General features: G+C 40.9%; 2 protein-coding genes across 5 annotated transcripts; both read left to right on the top strand.

Annotated features, from left to right (window-relative positions):
* Positions 1-1,052: 1,052 nt before the first annotated feature.
* Positions 1,053-10,869, top strand: LOC128896636 (jerky protein homolog-like). 4 transcript variants are annotated; one of them, XM_054159994.1, is made up of 2 exons: positions 1,053-1,884; positions 9,153-10,869. In XM_054159994.1, the coding sequence occupies exon 2, from the start codon at positions 9,172-9,174 to the stop codon at positions 10,654-10,656; it is 1,485 nt and encodes a 494-aa protein (XP_054015969.1). In that variant the 5' UTR covers positions 1,053-1,884; positions 9,153-9,171; the 3' UTR covers positions 10,657-10,869. The 4 variants fall into 4 exon arrangements, 3 of the variants coding, with proteins under 3 accessions (XP_054015969.1, XP_054015968.1, XP_054015971.1); XR_008462053.1 differs by lacking the exons at positions 1,053-1,884; positions 9,153-10,869 and adding exons at positions 6,782-7,041; positions 7,127-7,364; XM_054159993.1 differs by lacking the exon at positions 1,053-1,884 and adding an exon at positions 6,782-7,041.
* Positions 10,870-11,500: 631 nt separating this feature from the next.
* On the top strand, positions 11,501-16,776 carry LOC128896635 (collagen alpha-5(IV) chain-like). Its single transcript, XM_054159992.1, has 10 exons — positions 11,501-11,506; positions 11,756-12,011; positions 12,749-12,927; positions 13,086-13,256; positions 13,333-13,530; positions 13,874-14,075; positions 14,270-14,371; positions 15,984-16,151; positions 16,233-16,301; positions 16,373-16,776. The coding sequence occupies exons 1-10, from the start codon at positions 11,501-11,503 to the stop codon at positions 16,489-16,491; spliced, it is 1,470 nt and encodes a 489-aa protein (XP_054015967.1). The 3' UTR covers positions 16,492-16,776.
* The last annotated feature ends 1,236 nt before the right edge of the window (positions 16,777-18,012 follow it).

The raw sequence follows: 18,012 nt of genomic DNA on the forward strand, positions 1-18,012 counted from the left end.
TTGCTTCAGGACTTTTTCACGAAGAATAAGATCCGAATTCTAGATTGGCCGAGTCAATCTCTAGACTTGAATCCGATAGAACATTTATGGCAGGAGCTTAAACTAAGAATAGAAACTGTTAATTGTACCAATAAAGCTGCTTTATAGACAAAAATTCAAGAAGAGTGGAGAAATATTTCTCAAGATAGAATCATCAAACTTATTGAATCGATGCCTCTCCTATGTGCTACTAAATATTGATGATAATGTTACATTTGTAACCATTTTTTAACATTTTTCCTTCAGTTATCGTGTTTTTTCTTCATGGTTTGTACTTGGCCGGATACTTATGAAGAAGTAAAAATTGTTATTTTTGTTATAAATAATAATTACTTGTTGTATCAAATTTTTGAATTTTGTATTTCTACTTTACACCTGTTATACATGATTTAATTCCAAAATTATTTTTGGTCGGAAACTTTTGCATGCAACTGTACGTATCAATGGATTCGGAAAGAAATTTCCGTTCATTTTTGTCGTCATATTAATTTTTGTATTTCTTAAAATAATGTAACAAAATTTTTTTGTTATCAACAAATTACATTTCACAAAATCTGTGACCATTTTTTGTTTTACCTCATGAAACCATGAAACTTTTCCCTAAGATCATTTCTTATATCTATTGTAGTTTTTATAGCAGTTTATATAGCATTTTTCTGCTGAAACTTCAAGGGGTGATTTCAACTCCTAAACTTGCGATTGGGCAGCTACAAAAAATACGTATCCCTTATTTTCACCTGCTTAATGTACCCACCAAGTTTCATCAAAATCGGAGACGGACAGTTGGATATATCCTCTTGTAAGTGCTTCCTCCAAACAATCTGTATTTAATTTAATAGAGAACATGTAATAATTAGAGATCGCTACTTCACGTGTATCGAAATACCCGGGTACGTAATACGCTGACACCCAGATATCTAAATACACGAATATCCACGGATATCCGGATATACGTGCACCGAAATACATGGGTATAATATCCAATTATTTTTATATACAAACTTTTACGTAAAGATGCTATTATTCCAAAATAATGATCCTTATTCATTTTGAAAAAATTGATATGCAGTAAAATAAATAAATAAATAAAATATAAACATAAGAAGAATAAATATAATAGAATACATATTTTATTATAGTATAATTTGTAAAACTTTATTTACTAGTTAAAATAAACATTCAAGTCACGGGTAACAATAGGTAATTCGATGTTGCGTGTTCCGCGTACCCGCGTATTTTAATACCTGTTCAAAACCGTGATCTCTAGTAATAATTCTTCTGAAATTTTGTATTTGAGGATTCCGTGTTCTGAACCACAGTGGCGACAATCGCGCGCGCAATGGTCCGATTCCTCGTTCTCTCATCCAAAGAACCGATGGCGCCACCGTGAGGCCTGGTGCCAGTCGAAATCAGTGATGGCCGCGAGGCTCGCGAGGCACATTACGTCGAGATTCCGCTGAGTTTGTTTATCGCAACGTTCTTGTGGCGAGAAGCGTTCCCGTGACTTTCGACCTAATAGTGTCGAACGTGATCGCGGTTCTCGAGCGGTGGATTCGTTCGAATGAGTCGAATTCATCACGGACGGCCATAAAATCGACGCGGTGGGTCCTCTTGACAGTTCTGTTCCGTGTTCAGGTAGCAGTAGCCACTCCAAGTGCCGCGAGAAGTGTCGTTAAACCATCGCCACTCGACCGACGGCTGGTCCTAATGACGTTGTGCATGTGATAGAACGATACAAAAGGAGCCTCGTCAACACGGGGACGGCGACCCCACACCCGTCGGCACTTTTTTTCTCTTTCTCTCTCTGACCCTTGCTGGAGGACACGCGCATCGAAAGCGTCCAAGGTATGTACTACACCGGCAGGCCAGGTTAGGTGCACTGTCGTGTCTCGTGACGCCGTTACGAATCCTGTTCTACCTCCACGCGACTTTCAAATTTTTTTTGAAACCGATGGATGGATGGGTATACCTGGATACTTGCGATTGCCTTTTCCGTGACAAAGAAACTCTCGAGTATTCGTCCTGGCTTGTCTACGAGGCCTGTCAGGCGGCAATTTTGAGGAAAGCTGGAGCAAGTATTCATCCGTCCAACCTAAGAACGATGCTCCGTATCGTGACGGCGTTGCGGACGAATTCGATCCGAATTATTTTACACGCGTACTTTCAATTTTTGTTTAACGCTATGGTGTTCCATGAACAGATACCTGAAATAGACGCGTGCAATTAGTTCCTACCAACTTCGGGATTGTGTAATAGACTAAACTACGATGTTTTGCGTCGATGTCGATCGATTACTACGAACAAAAATTAAAAACGGGTATCTGAGTAGCACCCGAGGATCTGCCATTTCTGTCAACGGAATTTTAAATATTCTTATCCCTTCAATAAAATGTCAACGTCGGATACCGATTTTTGAGAAATTTTGAACGAACGATCGGTGCCTTGTGAACTATGAATGTTTCTTCGGTGAAACTTTTCGATTTCAGTAGAGCAACCATTCTTTATATCAGGATTGTTTTATTCGTGGCTATTGCGAGGTACAGAGACTCTCAAAAGCCAACCTATCAACCCTATGAAGTAAAAAGGTATAATTGGTGGTAAATATTGTTTTTGGAACCTCGAATAAAATTGAAAACTTCACAACATATGGATTTGAACTACGGAAGTTTGTAAATTTGTTTTTAGTTGATACTAAAGCTACTAAACCGCTAATATTTTTTTTCCAAAGCCACTCAATCAACGATTAATTAATTTTACTGACGAATTACTCCACTCCTCTTCCTTTTCATTTCGAGGATATAGTTGTACGTATAATAACCGCGCATTGAACTCTGTAATTTAGTGTTGAACTACTGCATATTTGTGTGAAATTTCATCGAGATTGGTGTCTGCCAATCCTCGTCAATTAACACCTACGTTATGATTCCAATGAATGGTAAGAGTCTACGGTTAGTCAACAGGAAGTACTCGTTATCAGATCGATGCGTCGATAGGGACGAGCCTTTTACATTCTCCACGAGCAGAACGTTCCCTTATTTATTTACCGTTATGACGTATTATAACGGGCAACGATAAGCTCGAAGCAAATAAGATTAACTTCATATGCGTCTAATGTAATATAACGGACACTGTCCCGGTGAGTGCGACCTATCTGGCAACGGAAGTGTTTGGTTGTCCCCCCCCCCGTTAAACGGTGCCCCACTGACACGCGTTGCTCCCTCCGCTAGGCAACGTTCCAAAATATTATCCTTGATTGATTCCTAGTCGTGCAACCATTTCTTACTTACCCAAGCCACGTAATCACTAGAATCGATCTATAATCCGATCTATAATAATTTAAACTTGCGTGATGGTCTTCAACGATTGACATTTATCCTCGAGATTGATATACAGGGTGTCCTAAAAATGTTGGAGGTCATTGAAAGGGGTTGTTCAGGAGGCGATTTGAAACAACTTTTTCCTTAGCGAAATTGTTGTTCGAGGCTTCGTTGAGGAGATATTAACGGAAAACACTGACCAATCAGCGGGCGCTCTATTGGCATACTCGCGCTCTGATTGGTCAGTGTTTTCCGTTAATACCTCCTTAGCGAAGCCTCAGACAACAATTTCGCTAAGGAAAAAGTTGTTTCAAATCACCCCCCGAACCACCCCTTTTAAGGTATTACAACATTTTTGGGACACCCTGTATATACAGGGTGGAGGTGATTTGGAACAACTTTTTCCTTGGCGAAAATGTTGTCCGAGGCTTCGTTAAGGAGATATTAACAGAAAACACTGACCAATCAGAGCGCGAGTATGCTGGTGGAACGAAGGCTACACGCTAGGCGGCCGCGCTCATATGCTACCGCGGCCGCTCCACCAGCATACTCGCGCTCTGATTGGTCAGTGTTTTCCGTTACTACCTGCTTAGCGAAGCCTCAGACAACAATTTCGCTAAGGAAAAAGTTGTTTCAAATCACCCCCCGAACCACCCCTTTCAAGGTGTTACAACATTTTTGGGACACCCTGTACATACACGATCCTGCTCGAACCACCTTAATCTATACGTTCCATATTCCTAAATAGCCCCCAATAAATTATTCACACCGATCCATGGCATTTTTCTAGTCTTACGTCCTGCTTTACGAGTAAAACGGTAAGATGAACAGAACGGTAAGATTATGATTCGTGAGAGTAAATGAATGAAATTAAGAATAAAGAATAAAGTAATAACTGTGAAACCAATTTGGCCGCGCCTTTTCGACGGTCCGTTTCGCGTATTCCCCTGCACGCACCGAAACTGTTCCACATTCCACGTTCCTCTGTCTCCTCGAGCGATCTTATACACCCCCCCACCTGGCCCACTTATTGTATTGATTCAAACTTAAGCATCCGCGCATTTCTCATTCCTTCGCCACTTCCTGCTCGATGATCTTCCTCCTTGTCCTTCTCCTTGATCCTTCCTGCAATTTCTTTATCGTAAACACGGCAATTTTTCCAAACGTGAGAAAATGGCTGATGGTAATTGTTGGGGACTTTCATACTGGGGGATCTCTCCAACCATTGTTCGAATCTGTTCCCTCGTTCGACTAAAGGTGGATTTCAGACTATACGACACGGACCGGCACGTTCCGGCAACGACACGTACCGGCACCGATACGATAAAACATTAACACCTTGGCTGCCAAGCTAAAGCTTGTGAAAATTTCTATACACTTAAAATTTTGTCTAGACTATTGTAGATTAGATAATTTAACATCTCTCGTAGCATTTAATTTTTTAACGTCGGCAAATTCACGAAACCTGTCCAGACTTATTTTCGCTATTGTCTGACCTTTGAAATTTATTTTTTTAGTTCCTTAATAGAAAGTCCTGTCACCCGTTTCTGGGTGACGTAGCGACGAACGTGTTAAAACACGCGTTTTAATGGAACTATTCACACTTAACAGACACCGACTTGAACGTTCCGGCAACAGGAATAGTGTGAATACTGAATAGTTCCATTAAAACGCGTGTTTTAATGTTTTGTCGTGTCGGTGCCGGTACGTGTCGTATAGTCTGAATCGACCTTAATGCCACAACGTTTCCTTTATTATTTACACAGGCATGTTTAAATATTATTCGTGCCTAAGCGTAGATGTACTAACGCTTTTTTTTATAGCGTCCAATAATCCAATAGCGAAAAAATTGATGCTCTTTACACTTTTTGATTATTAAAAGTTTGAAAAGCATCGCCGCGAAATTAATTCTTGGATGATTAAGTTACTCGAGGTAGGAGGGCCCTGTTCCTTTTATAGCCCCTGTCCTTATGCGAGACACTATGACCTATGCCTGGAGGTGTTGCATTATCGATCGTTGATAATTTACGTTATCGATCTCCAATTAGTCTCACCGCTACATGCATATTGGACCTCGTTTGGTCAACTTCCGTTGGGTCGCTCACCTTCGATGACGAAATAATCGATAATTTATTTTATTTCGTTCATTTAGTAATGGACGACTTGCTTTTATAGTTGGATTATAAATACTGGTAACCTTTAATATATCGTCGTTCGACATTAAAAGGGTTGAATTGCCTTTGAAAAACGTTTTCTACACCAGTTTGCTGATCACTTCGCGGAAGGATCGAGATAAGATCTGACGATAAATAAAATTCGCCAGCGGCGCAGGCAAATGTGTACTTGCACTCCGCCGTGGTTATCGTAAAATATCGACTGACCTGTGCAGAAACCTGCACATTTTTCCCTCTGTTTCTCTCGCAGCGTGTTGCACAGCATTGCACGTTGCATTCCATAATGCGATCTGTTTTGCGCCGATTATGTTAACCTGATCGCCGGAAAAGCTCGTAACGCGAACCAGCTTCCGTACAAAGCTTTATAAAACGAACTTTAATGAGATTACATAAGTTATCCCGAGAGGATTTGCTTCTTCAGTTTCTACTCGATTTAACGTTGCGCCCCGTTCCGTTCGCCAAGCAAATTCCCGCTTTTCTGTACTCGATATTCCGAAGATATTGAATCCATTAATTCGTTATCGATACGAATTAAATAGTATTGAAATATACGCTCAATTTATACGGCTCGTTACGTTCATTTGAAGTATTTCTCAAGGCATCTATATTTACATTTCTTTAAGTAAAACTGGTCTTGGGATGCGCTGGAGTGTATATAGATGGAGGATATGGATTTTGTATATAGTCCCATTCTGGGAATACATTTGGAGGTATCAAATTTTTAACATTTTTGGTGGAATGAGATGTTCAACATCCTTCCATTTTGATACTTGAACCGAGGGAAAAATTAAAAATTGAATGATTTTTCTTTCTTAATAAACTGAGTATCATAGAAAATATTTAATTTTATTTGGTCACGCAACGAAAAAAATTATGCACCACTGGCCTACATGCTAAAGAGCTTCTGCGGTCTCCCTACCATTTCTGATTCACCCTGTCCTTTAGAGCGGGATGGAACGAGCGAGTCAAAGGGACTGAAAGCAAACGAGGAACGGTACACTCGGACGCAAAAAAAAAAGACTTATGCAAGAGTCCTAACGCAGCTAGACTACATAGCAGTGCTAGTGGAGACACCGAGGCACTATCGCTAGCAACGCGTTTGTTATCGATACTCGACAAAATACGCGGCGCTCCCGCGATTCGCATCGTGTAACAGTCGATGGCGAACGCTTTTTGCGCAACTACCTTGCGCACATGCGTCACTTGGGTTAGTTCCTCCATTGATGGCGCTAGTCTTCCGGAGCGATTCTCTCTATCCGGGCGTAGGAGACAGAGGAAGGCATTGATACTTTGTCTCGTTGCGTTTTTTCGAAACTTTGTAGGAGCCATTTCACGTGTACGATTCACGTATTCCATTTATCACCTTCAAAAAGAAAGTAACGCGATACAATCGCTGGGGAACGTGTCCCTAGATTGAGAACTTGCGTCGGTCCAATAATTGGATACATCGATGACTACAGATTTCTGCAGTCACTTCTCCAAAGTTGTTCGCGGACATTACAGAAATAGAGGTCAGTAACCCTCAACGATCCATATGATTCTTCTTGTTTCAAGTTTCACTATAAATGACTACATTATGTTTATTTTATTTTTAAGTATTCATATCGACGCAATAGTTGATCTAATGCAGGGCCGGCGTGACCTTTTGCGGGGCCGGGTTCAAAAATTTTGCGGGGCCTGAATTCAAATTCAAATCCTACACTTAAATTTTACAACGCTGAATTATTTATTTACAAATGCTGTTACATATCTTTTATAAGATGAATATTAAATAATAATACTTTGATGATTTTTGTCACTCCTTTAAACTGAACCATCGCTAATAAAAAAATGTCTTGCATCTGTTAAGGGTGCGCAGGACCCAGAACCAAACTCTGAGTTGACTTCAGCGACAGTTGCGGGAAAAGTAGGAAACTCCGGGATAAGGACAGAGAGGGCGATACAATTGCAGGAGAGACGAGGACAGGACGATTAGGCTAGCATTTTTTCCAGGATATTGAAGCAAAGAAGCAATATTTTCTAATAATTCTGGTTTTTATATATTCGTCACACTGGTCGCGGATGCGACCCCAAGGCTTTATTTTGCAATTTCGGCTTTAAAACTTTATAAACAATAAAAGTATGTTTGCTGTCTTCATTTTATTGTTTATAAAGTTTTAAGGCCGAAATTGCAAAATCAGGCCTTGGAGTCGCATCCGCCAAAGTGTAACGAATATATTAAAACCAGAATTATTAGAAAATATTGCTTCTTTGCTTCGTTGCTTCAATATCTTCGAAAAAAATCGCCCTGTCCTCGTCTCTCCTGCAATTTTTGTATCGCCCTCTCTGTCCTTGTCCCGGAGTTTCCTACTTTTTCCGCAACTGTCGTTGAAGTCAACTCGGAGTTTGGCTCTGGGTCCTGCTCGCCCTTAATCAAAATTTTCGTAGACCGCGGGACCCCTCGAAACGCGGGGCCGGGTTCCGGCGAACGCGTTGAACCTGCCTTGCGCCGGGCCTGATCTAATGGGAATTATATAATAATAGGTGTGTGCCAGATTCCCACAAATTTTCGGGATTCCCGAGAATATTCGGGATTCTCGAGTTTATGCGGGATCCCGAGTTGGTTCGAGATTCCCGAAAATACACGAGATCCTGCAAAAATCCGGGATTCCCGAGAATGTACAGGATCTCGAAAATGTTTGGGGTTCCCAACAATGTACGGGATACATAATAAAATAATATCTGAGATTGCCGAAAGTGTGTTATTCTTGAAAATTTCAGCAATCCGAATGTACGGGAGTTCGAAACTCTCGGGAATCCCGAATGGTTTCGGGATCCCGGAAATTCACGGGAATCCCGGATATATTCGGGATTCTGAAATTCTCGGAATTCCATCCCGATCTCGGGAGGAATTCCCATCCTGATCAGGATCCCGCACACCCCTATATAATAATTAAAATAAAATTAAAATCATTACGTTTCAGGATTTCAATGATAGCAAATGTAGAAAGTCTGTAAAACCAGCAATTTTCCAAAGGAATACCTAAATACACCTGTCGGACTAAATACCATGCCAGACGAACGTTTTCCCTGCATTTTGTGACCGAGCGTTTTCGGCGATGCGTTGAAAAGACGGGGGTCCCGAACAGTGGGTCCTCAACCTCAAGATTAATCATAATCCATTCCTTGTCTCGAGGTGAACAACCCCTTTTCATGTCTCCTTGTAATCATCCCTCGTTTTTATTAAGTTACTTAGTAGAGTTTAAACTCTTTAATTATCGAAATAAATAAGTCGCAAAAATTGCCTCCGGCAACAAGCGAATCGACCCTCGGAACACACGAGTTTGACAAACCGGATCTAAATTATTTCATGCGACATTCACGCAAGGGTCTTCCTTGAAGAAGATGAAGAAGATCCTCAGGATCTTCCTTTTGCAACGGACCATCACGGTCCAGATGTTTGGTCCCAAAACGCTAAAAAACCCTCGTCTGCCATGTCTAACATCCCTTTCAAAACATTAGATCAACAAACGTCCCCTCTTTTTTTACAAAAAGTACACTTAACGCTTACATGTGACCTCTGCGTCGGTCGAAGAGGCAGACGAGTTCCAAATCTCCTAAATCTCCACTGTGTACATTGTAGCGAAGACGTTAGAGGCGAGATGTCGGTCAGCAGAGGCACCAAACGCGTTACCTTGACGATACGACAGCGGCTCGACGTGATACGGAAGCTGAACGATGGTATTGCGGCAACCGTATTGGCCAGCGCGTACGGTGTCAACACCACAACAATCCGACGGATCAAGAGGGACGAAGATCGGATACGCCAAGAGGCGCAGACATTAGCGATAAAGAGCTGCACCCGACGGAGGATTCGGAAGCCGGTGCAGGACGATTTAGAGGCGCGTCTTTATTCGTGGTTTCTTCAGGAACGTGAATTAGGTAATCACGTCAGCAATGCAGCGCTCCAAGACAAAGCGATGACGCTTCATGGCGAGTTCGGAGGTCCCTCGAGATTTAGAGCGTCCAATGGTTGGCTATGGAACTTCAAAAATCGCTATGGCATCCAATTGAGTAAGGTCTACGGCGAGAGAGCTCACACAGAGACAAGGACGGAGGAGAATGACTTTTCTCATAACTTCCAACGGCGACGGGAAGAGGAGGTCATAGAACTGGAGAACATCTACAATATGGCTGAAACGGGTCTCATGTGGAAGACTCTACCCCAACGAGCGTTACTCCACGCTGGAGAACTGAAAGTGTACGGAAATAAATCGAGGAAGGATCGAGTCACCGTGGGCTTCTGCGCGAACGCAACTGGAACGCACAAGCTTCCTCTAGTTTTTATTAACAAATGCGAAAAGCCCCGAGCCCTGAAGCACTGCTGGAATCAACTACCAGTCGTTTTCAAGTCCCAGAGGAACGGCTCGATGAGCCACCACGTGTTCGCCGACTGGCTGGAGAACCATTTCAAACCCGTCGTCAAGAGACGGCAGCTGCAAAATGGTACTTGTGGAAAGATACTCCTCCTGGTGCACAGTAGCACAGCTCACGAGGTATCGCGGGAACTAAGGAGAGAGGACGACGATATCGAGATTGTTGTTCTACCGACGAACAATTCGTCCATTTTGCAACCAATGGATCGAGGAATAATCGCGACGGTGAAAGGATCCTTTCGTTCCCGTATGCTGAAGAGGCTTTTGGATTTTCCTGGGGGAGTCGGGGAGTTCTACGCGGACTTGGACGTGAAGGACTGCATCGATTTCCTCAACGACGCCTGGATGGAGGTGACGCAGCTCCAGATCCGTAATTCGTGGAAGAATTTGGTGGCCAATCAGGAGACCGTGAAGGAAGAAGAGAACGATTATCATGATATACTGCAAACTAAAGCTATAGTAGAGACACTGGAAACGATCACGGGGGAGACGATCCCTGAAGACGAAATCGAGGAGTGGCTCTCTACGTGTGACGCAAGTGAACTCGACCAAGATGAAACGGAAGTCAAAGAGGAACCGTCTCAGAGAAGATTCAGGGACGAGGAAGAAATCGATCGATCGTTCAGGAATATTATTTTGTGGTCCCAAACTGAACCTGATTTTGTGCAGCTGCAGGCGTATGCGTTGAAGAACTATTACGACCAAGCGTGAAGGTAGACAAGAATTTATCAATCGTATTATTAACAGTAGCAATTCTTTACTTCGTGTAACAAGTAATACGTGTACACGTGTACACATCTGGAAACGACTAAAGTATTAGATTGTCCCGAAAGTTTTTTTTCGAGTTGCACTCAATTATTTTATGTGGCCGTGTTTATATAAATAGACAATCTAAATTCTTAGATGTTGATGTTGGAACAGTACTGGAGCCACAATTCAGTAATATAACATGAAACATGAACTACTGTGCATGTATCACTTATTAATAAAGCGAAAGAAACTTTTGGGACAACCTAATAGATTCAACTTTTTAATTAATAATCGTACGACAATGAAATATCAGCATAATAAAATAGCAGCAGTACGACACTGAAATAATAGCATGTATTATGCTGTATTGTCCTTCTTTTAATTATTAGGTTGTCCTAAAAGTTTCTTTCGTGAGTTGCACTCAATTATTTTATGTGGTCGTGTTTATATAAATAGACAATCTAATTTCATAGATATTCACGTTGTAACAGTAATGGAGCAAAATGAATCGTGCACAATTCAGCAATGTAACATAAAACATAAACTATTGTGCATGTATTACTTATTAATAAAGCGAAAGAAACTTTTGGGACAACCTAATATTTAGATAATTTAACCGGTTTCGTATGTTACTATCATTAGTTTGTATAATTCTTACCCTGCGTTTCAACTATCGTCTCAAAGTATCGAGTATTGCTGAATAATTTCAATACTCCCCGCTGGATGACACGAAGACGACATCGACGTCGACCTAAATACTAGTCATTCGAAGCGATTGTAAATCAATTTGTTGCAATCTGCCGCAATGCCCGTAAACCGATTCCTTTTATTAATCACTGAATGTATGTCGTTCTCGTGATAGAAACTAGCCGCTCATAACGCGAATCTAATTGCTGTCATTCGAGCGCTGCCATTATGTAGACTTATGTCTCTTAGATGTTTGTCAATAACTAGTTTATTTAGAGACATTCCATACAAAGCAACGATTCAGAGAATAACTTCCACCGCTCTTCTGATAGTATTTGCTTAGAACCTTACGATATTTCTTTATTCTAAAAAGCAAGTTCCAACGATTGTCAGCGTTATACTAACTCGTACGAACTCTTCAGGCGATCAAGGAGACAAAGGTGACCCAGGACAACATGGATTGCCTGGAATAGATGGTCGACCAGGTCTTCCTGGTGCCAAAGGAGAGCCAGGTTTTCCAGGAGTGCAAGGACAGCCAGGATTGCAAGGTCTTCACGGCGAGATTGGTTCACCAGGACCACCTGGGCTTCAAGGGCCAAAAGGCGAGCCTGGAGAACCTGGTCGTGATGGTAAATGCAATGAAATAGTCAGGGATTCGAACCCTAACCCGTACCGGGTTCCGTTAATTCGTATTATAGAATAACCCATCTAACCAGGTAACACAAGACATCTGTAACCCGAGTAACCTGGTTAACCCGGTTGTATGCGCGTTATAATAATACAGTAAAAACCATAGCTATTACCATGTTTCTAAACGGTAATCAATTTTCTTTCAATATTGTCTGTTTTCTACTCTACTGTCCATCCGCGAGAAGAAGGTCATGCAAGTGCTTACATTTACTCGTATGTGTGTGTGTTCATATTTTGTATATATTTATTCCGTCTTTAACTTATGTCTGTTCATTATACATTTATTGTGCCAAATAATTGTTGTAGTTTAAAAAGAAAGTACAAATACCGTTTCTAACAACACTCGAAAATTAATCAATTCTACATTCATTATATACTCGTACATTTTAAACAATCTACTTTCATTTGATTTGAATATTGCTGTAAGTTCACATATCTTTAACTTGTCTGGATGTCTAGGATGTCCTCTTCTACTAGTAACCCACTCCGAGCAGGTTAACCCGCTCTTCCTACAATTCAACAACCGTTCCTTCGTGGTTCGTATGAGTTACAGTAATCTTCCCTTCATTAACCGGGTTTGGGTTAGGGTTCAGCAGCGGTTCGAATCCCTGGAAATAGTAACGTTGTTGTTGGCTCGTTTTGGTTAAACGAACCAAATTTAAATGATTCGTTTAAGGTTTACCAGGTTTAGCAGTTGGTTCCTCGATACCAGGCCCACCGGGTCCCGAGGGTCCTCCAGGGATACCTGGGGAAGATGGTCTTCCAGGAGAGAAAGGGGAACCAGGTCCTTCTGGTCAACCAGGTCTACCAGGACCGAAAGGTGAAATTGGTTCACCTGGATCCATGGGATTGCAGGTAAAGTCACGAAATTCTACACGCATTCACATTTACCTATTCTTGCCATTCTTAACTTGTTGAAGGGAATTTAAAATTAAAAAATGCTCTGATTTTTGCTCTCTGACTCTTAATATAGGACTGTATTTCCTAGCCTTTCGTTTGGTTATTATGAACAGGGTCCACCTGGTGTACCTGGAGAACCAGGTCCCCCAGGACAACGTGGAAACGATGGTTTGGCAGGGACTCCAGGAGCTCCAGGGCTCGATGGCAAGCCTGGAGCAAAAGGTGAGACAGGTGAACCAGGAGAGCAAGGTCGTGTCGGGCCACGTGGCTTCCCAGGAACCTCTGTAAGGCTCAATTATTAAATATCAAAATTGGTTAGTTTAGATGTCAATGGAATATGTCAGAAATGTTTGTGCTCAGGGTCCTGCAGGTCTACCAGGCAGTCCTGGCTTCCCAGGAGTGGAAGGACGACCTGGACCACCAGGTGCTCCAGGCCCACCGGGACCTCCAGGACCAGCTGGATCGAATGAAGATATGTTGAACACAAACAAGGTTTCGAGAAGCATAGGCAGTCCAGGAGCTAGTGGGCCACGAGGTGTACCAGGGTCTCCAGGACTGGTAAGTAGTTGGAGAGAATATTGTAAGCGACTGTATAGGGACTCTATGTATAAGTTTGGGTAATATGTGTGGTGGGAGAGCTTCGTGCTCTTTCATAAATAGAAACAGCGAGAGAGGAGAAACACAGAGAAAGATTACGAGAACATTCGGAAGGTGTGCGATTGCGAGTCGACGTGCGTGTCGAGTGTGATCATTGCGATTGACTATAATTTGAGATTAAGAGAAATATACTGAGTTTGTGTTTAGGAGGAGGAATACAATTAAAGTGTATTTTATTTATAAAAGAACCTTACAATATCAAAGATATTCGAAGATGGATATGTTTGTTATCGCTTAACGTCAGCCTGGCGAGCGAGGACCTCCTGGAGATCGAGGTCCAGAGGGTCAAATCGGACCACCTGGAATACCAGGGAAGGATGGAGCGCCAGGACTACAAGGACCACCCGGAGTACGAGGTCAGACAGGAATGCCAGGTCTTCAAGGGTCACCAGGTCGAAGCATCACCGATTCGGAAATTCGAGATATATGCACGAGCGTGCTGCGAGGTGAATGTTGATTTAAATTATTTTATTTCGAGAAGACAGCAACGACAATGAGACAGTAACTTGGGAACAATGCGTAGATAAAGAAATAAGGGTTGCTGGTGACAACACCCTCGAGGTGACTCGTTCTGGGTACGATATTTGTATACAGAGAATAGAAAGATAATTCATCCTTTTATTGCCACGCGCATATATAGAGCAGATGACTGAGATGGCAGCATTGATGCAAGGTCCGCCTGGTCCACCTGGTCGAGGACGTCCAGGCCGTCCTGGATCACCTGGTCCCCAAGGTCGCCCAGGTACATCCCCACGAAAAAAGGACCGTCACCCCCATTTACTTCCATTTGATATCATAACTGTAAAATACGATGTCAAAGATCGGTGAATCGAAATGGAAAGAATTATAATTGTAATACACCCTATAGTGTACCTATAATACACCCTATAATACACCCTATAGTAGTGGTTCACGTGCACGAAGATGCGTGTTCGATTAACGATCGATTGATCGATCGTGGATTAACAAAATCACCTGCGCCGATAAAGACGATGGAATCCTGCATGTGTCACAGAGAGGCTGAAAGAACTAACAGAGGGTCTACGAGGGCCACCCGGGTTGCTGGGACTGGCACGACAGGGCCGTCCTGGTCGAGCCGGAACCCAGGGCATCCCAGGTACCTACCTCCACACCTCAAAGGCAAGCTATATCGAATCCAAATTTGAGAAACCTTCGAATAAATATTTTAACCCTTTGCAGTCCAGATTTGCTGATGTCATTACTTTTCGGTGAACATTCGCTCGCGTTATGCAAATTGGAAAAAGTTTCATAGTTTACGCGAGAAACGTTATTCCGCATAAGTATCTTATGTCGTGTAATTTAATTTGGGTATATTAAGGGTTTAGTCGCGGTCAGGAAGAGGAAACGATATTTCTTTGTGATTTTTTTTGTAGTTATTAAATAATAATTTGCATAAGTAACAATTAAGTATATTATAAAGCATGTTTTAAAGAACTAGAAAACATTTTTTGTTTTAAGAAACGTTTAATTTGTATCGCAATAACAGCCGATGACGTAGACGATGATTTAAAAACATAGGTTTGCGGTGAGCAAGATTTCTCTACATTGGTTTACCTGAAAACAAAAACAAAGGTAGATTTCGAAAATAGATTAGTCTAGCGGGTCCCTGAACGAAGGATTTTGAAAACAATTAATTTAAAACAAGATGGCGTACATTTGAAGTTGATTTTCAATTTTTGCACTAAAATTAAGCGATTCAATACAGGATAAAAAAAAAGTATACAAGAAAATAAAAAATCCTTCGATCAGGGACCCGTTAGTCCAATATATTTTCTAAATCTACCTTTAGTTTTGTTTTCAGGTGCATCACTTTGAAGAAATCTTACTCACCGCAAACCAAGTGGCCACCAACGCCATCGCCTGTTATGACGAAATGAATTAACCTTTTCTTAAAACAAAAATTCTTTTATAGTTCTTTAAAACATACTTCGTAATATATTTACATTTCATTAATAAAAATTATTATTTAATACCTTAAAAAAAAAACACACATGAAACTGTCCGTTTCCATTTTCCTGACTGCGACTAACCCCTTAAATCTCTCAACTAATATTCTTCCACTATCCATTAAACGTTAAATTTCAAAATTTGGATTGAACATATCGTGCCTCTGTGGTACAGATATTCTTCCTGCTTCCCTTTTACACCCATATAACAAATTTTGCATCTACATAACAAATTTCACGTCGTGCCAGCTGCACCGACCTTTTGCACGTTAGAGTTTCATTAGACAAGTTCAAATATACAACATAGCATATTTTCAAAACGTAGACGCTTGCAAAGAAATTTTCTTTCGATGAAATAGTTGTATTTTATGAAATCCAATTATTTAGGTGATCCAGGCACTCCAGGTTTACCAGGGGAACGAGGCTTCGTAGGATTGCCAGGCCCTCAAGGTCCAATGGGTCCTCAAGGTCCATCTGGCGAACGGGGAGAGAAAGGTGATAGAGGACCGGAAGGTGTCGGCGTGGAAGGCCCGATCGGTCCAACAGGACTGCCTGGTAATGCACATTCCTTTTTTTTTTTTAATCGTTATCAGTCATTATGGTTAGAATTTTCATTCACGAGGGGTGCGTTAATAGGACCAGCTGGCAAAGATGGCGTCGGATTGCCTGGAAGGCACGGAGAACGGGGGGAACCGGGCAGACCAGGTAAAGAGAAAAAAGATACAAACACGTTTTTAAGATCTGGTACTGGTATTTTTAGTTTCGTTTATCGACAGGCCTTCCTGGGAGCAGAGGCCTACCTGGACCCCAAGGGTTACCTGGATTTTGCGAGTTTTGCAATTATCCCAGTGCCAATTACTTGCAGTATACCCGTGGCAACGAGAAAGGCCCATAAAAACCCTAATTCCGGCACAGAGAGTGCAATTAATAAGTACTATGAAATAAAATTGACGAGCCTACGAACAACGAACGTTTACGTTCGGCAATGTTTGTAGAATCGTGTACAATCACTGCCATACGAAAATACCATCTTGCATCGATAACGTATATTTAAGTATGCTAATTTGCCTTCGAAAATGATCTATACGAGGTACTATTTAATATAAAGATTAATATATTACAGACGGATGAAGTGTTTGTACATGTCGCCCTGAATAAATATTTTTCAAGTAACAACAAAGTGGACCAACAATCGAAGGGAAAATAAAAAATGCCTGACACAATTCCCCAAACGTGAAAACAATGAAACCCTAACCCATTTTATTTGCCACGTACTAAAGCCAAACGCTGAAAAGAAATATTTCAAACATTGTACAAATGCTTAAAAAATAATTGAAAATTTTGCTCACGCTTTCGTTCTCAAGCACGTTTTCGCAATAGTAAAAAGAAATAGGTTAAGAACGTATGCATACAAAATTCTGTATAAAACAAGCAAGATGTTTCTTACTCCAGGAGCATGACACTGGTCGACGAATGAAGCGAACTACATCATGTCGATTCTAACAAGGGAACATATCCAACTGTCCGTTTCCGATTTTGATGTAACTTGGTGGGTACATTAAGTAGTTGAAAATAAGGGATACAAATTTTTTATACCTGCCCAATCGCAAGTCTAGAGGTTGAAATCACCCCTTGAAATTTCAGCAGAAAAATGCTATCTCGAAAACTACAATAAATGTAAGAAATCTTCTTAGGGAAAAGTTTCATGGTTTCATGAGGTAAAACAAAAAGTGGTCACAGATTTTGTAAAATGTAATTTGTTTATAACAAAAAAATTTTTTGTTACATTATTTTAAGAGATACAAAAATTTATATAACGACAAATATGAACGGAAATTTTTTTCCGAATCCATTAATATATAATACGATACATTTGCCTCCTACAGTGTTGTAAATTTTCGTATAATATTGTACGCAGGCCGCGCGAATCCACTGAGCAGAATGTGAAATGCATATGTTCATGTATAGACATACGGGTGGCTATTAGTATGAGATACATATTTATTAAAAATTATACGATTATTTAAAATTAACAATAATAATGTTAATTATATTTCTACGCATTGCAGTATGATATTGTTAGGAAATAATTTATTGCAAAGTATAAAAATATCGTACGGGCATAAAATATCAATTTGTGGTAATACGGTTTTATGGAAATGTTACCATCATTACTTGTGCGTGATGTCAGAAATCACTTTGCTTTCAACATTTCTTTACGGAATACCATTTCTGCGAAACTTACGTTCCGTAAATTCACATTCTTCATATTATTAATATCTCATTTCTTGCATCGTAATTGAGATAAATAATTCACCACCGAAAAATATACATGCCAAATATACTTAATTTTCATACAAAATGAAACGATATCAATGATTAGATTTAACAAAATCGCCCTCTCCCGATAACAATC

Source organism: Hylaeus anthracinus, unplaced genomic scaffold (genome assembly GCF_026225885.1).
Source record: "Hylaeus anthracinus isolate JK02 unplaced genomic scaffold, UHH_iyHylAnth1.0_haploid 11878, whole genome shotgun sequence".
Taxonomy (NCBI): domain Eukaryota; kingdom Metazoa; phylum Arthropoda; class Insecta; order Hymenoptera; family Colletidae; genus Hylaeus; species Hylaeus anthracinus.

What these genes read in the sequence shown, in the direction of transcription:
- LOC128896635 (XM_054159992.1), top strand. An exon ending in GTGGCTTCCCAGGAACCTCT is followed by an intron (nt 13,257 to 13,332) that starts GTAAGGCTCAAT and finishes GTTTGTGCTCAG; the next exon opens with GGTCCTGCAGGTCTACCAGG. An exon ending in CGGTCCAACAGGACTGCCTG is followed by an intron (nt 16,152 to 16,232) that starts GTAATGCACATT and finishes GTGCGTTAATAG; the next exon opens with GACCAGCTGGCAAAGATGGC.
- LOC128896636 (XM_054159994.1), top strand. Translation starts at nt 9,172, where the DNA reads ATGTCGGTCAGCAGAGGCACCAAACGCGTTACCTTGACGATACGACAG.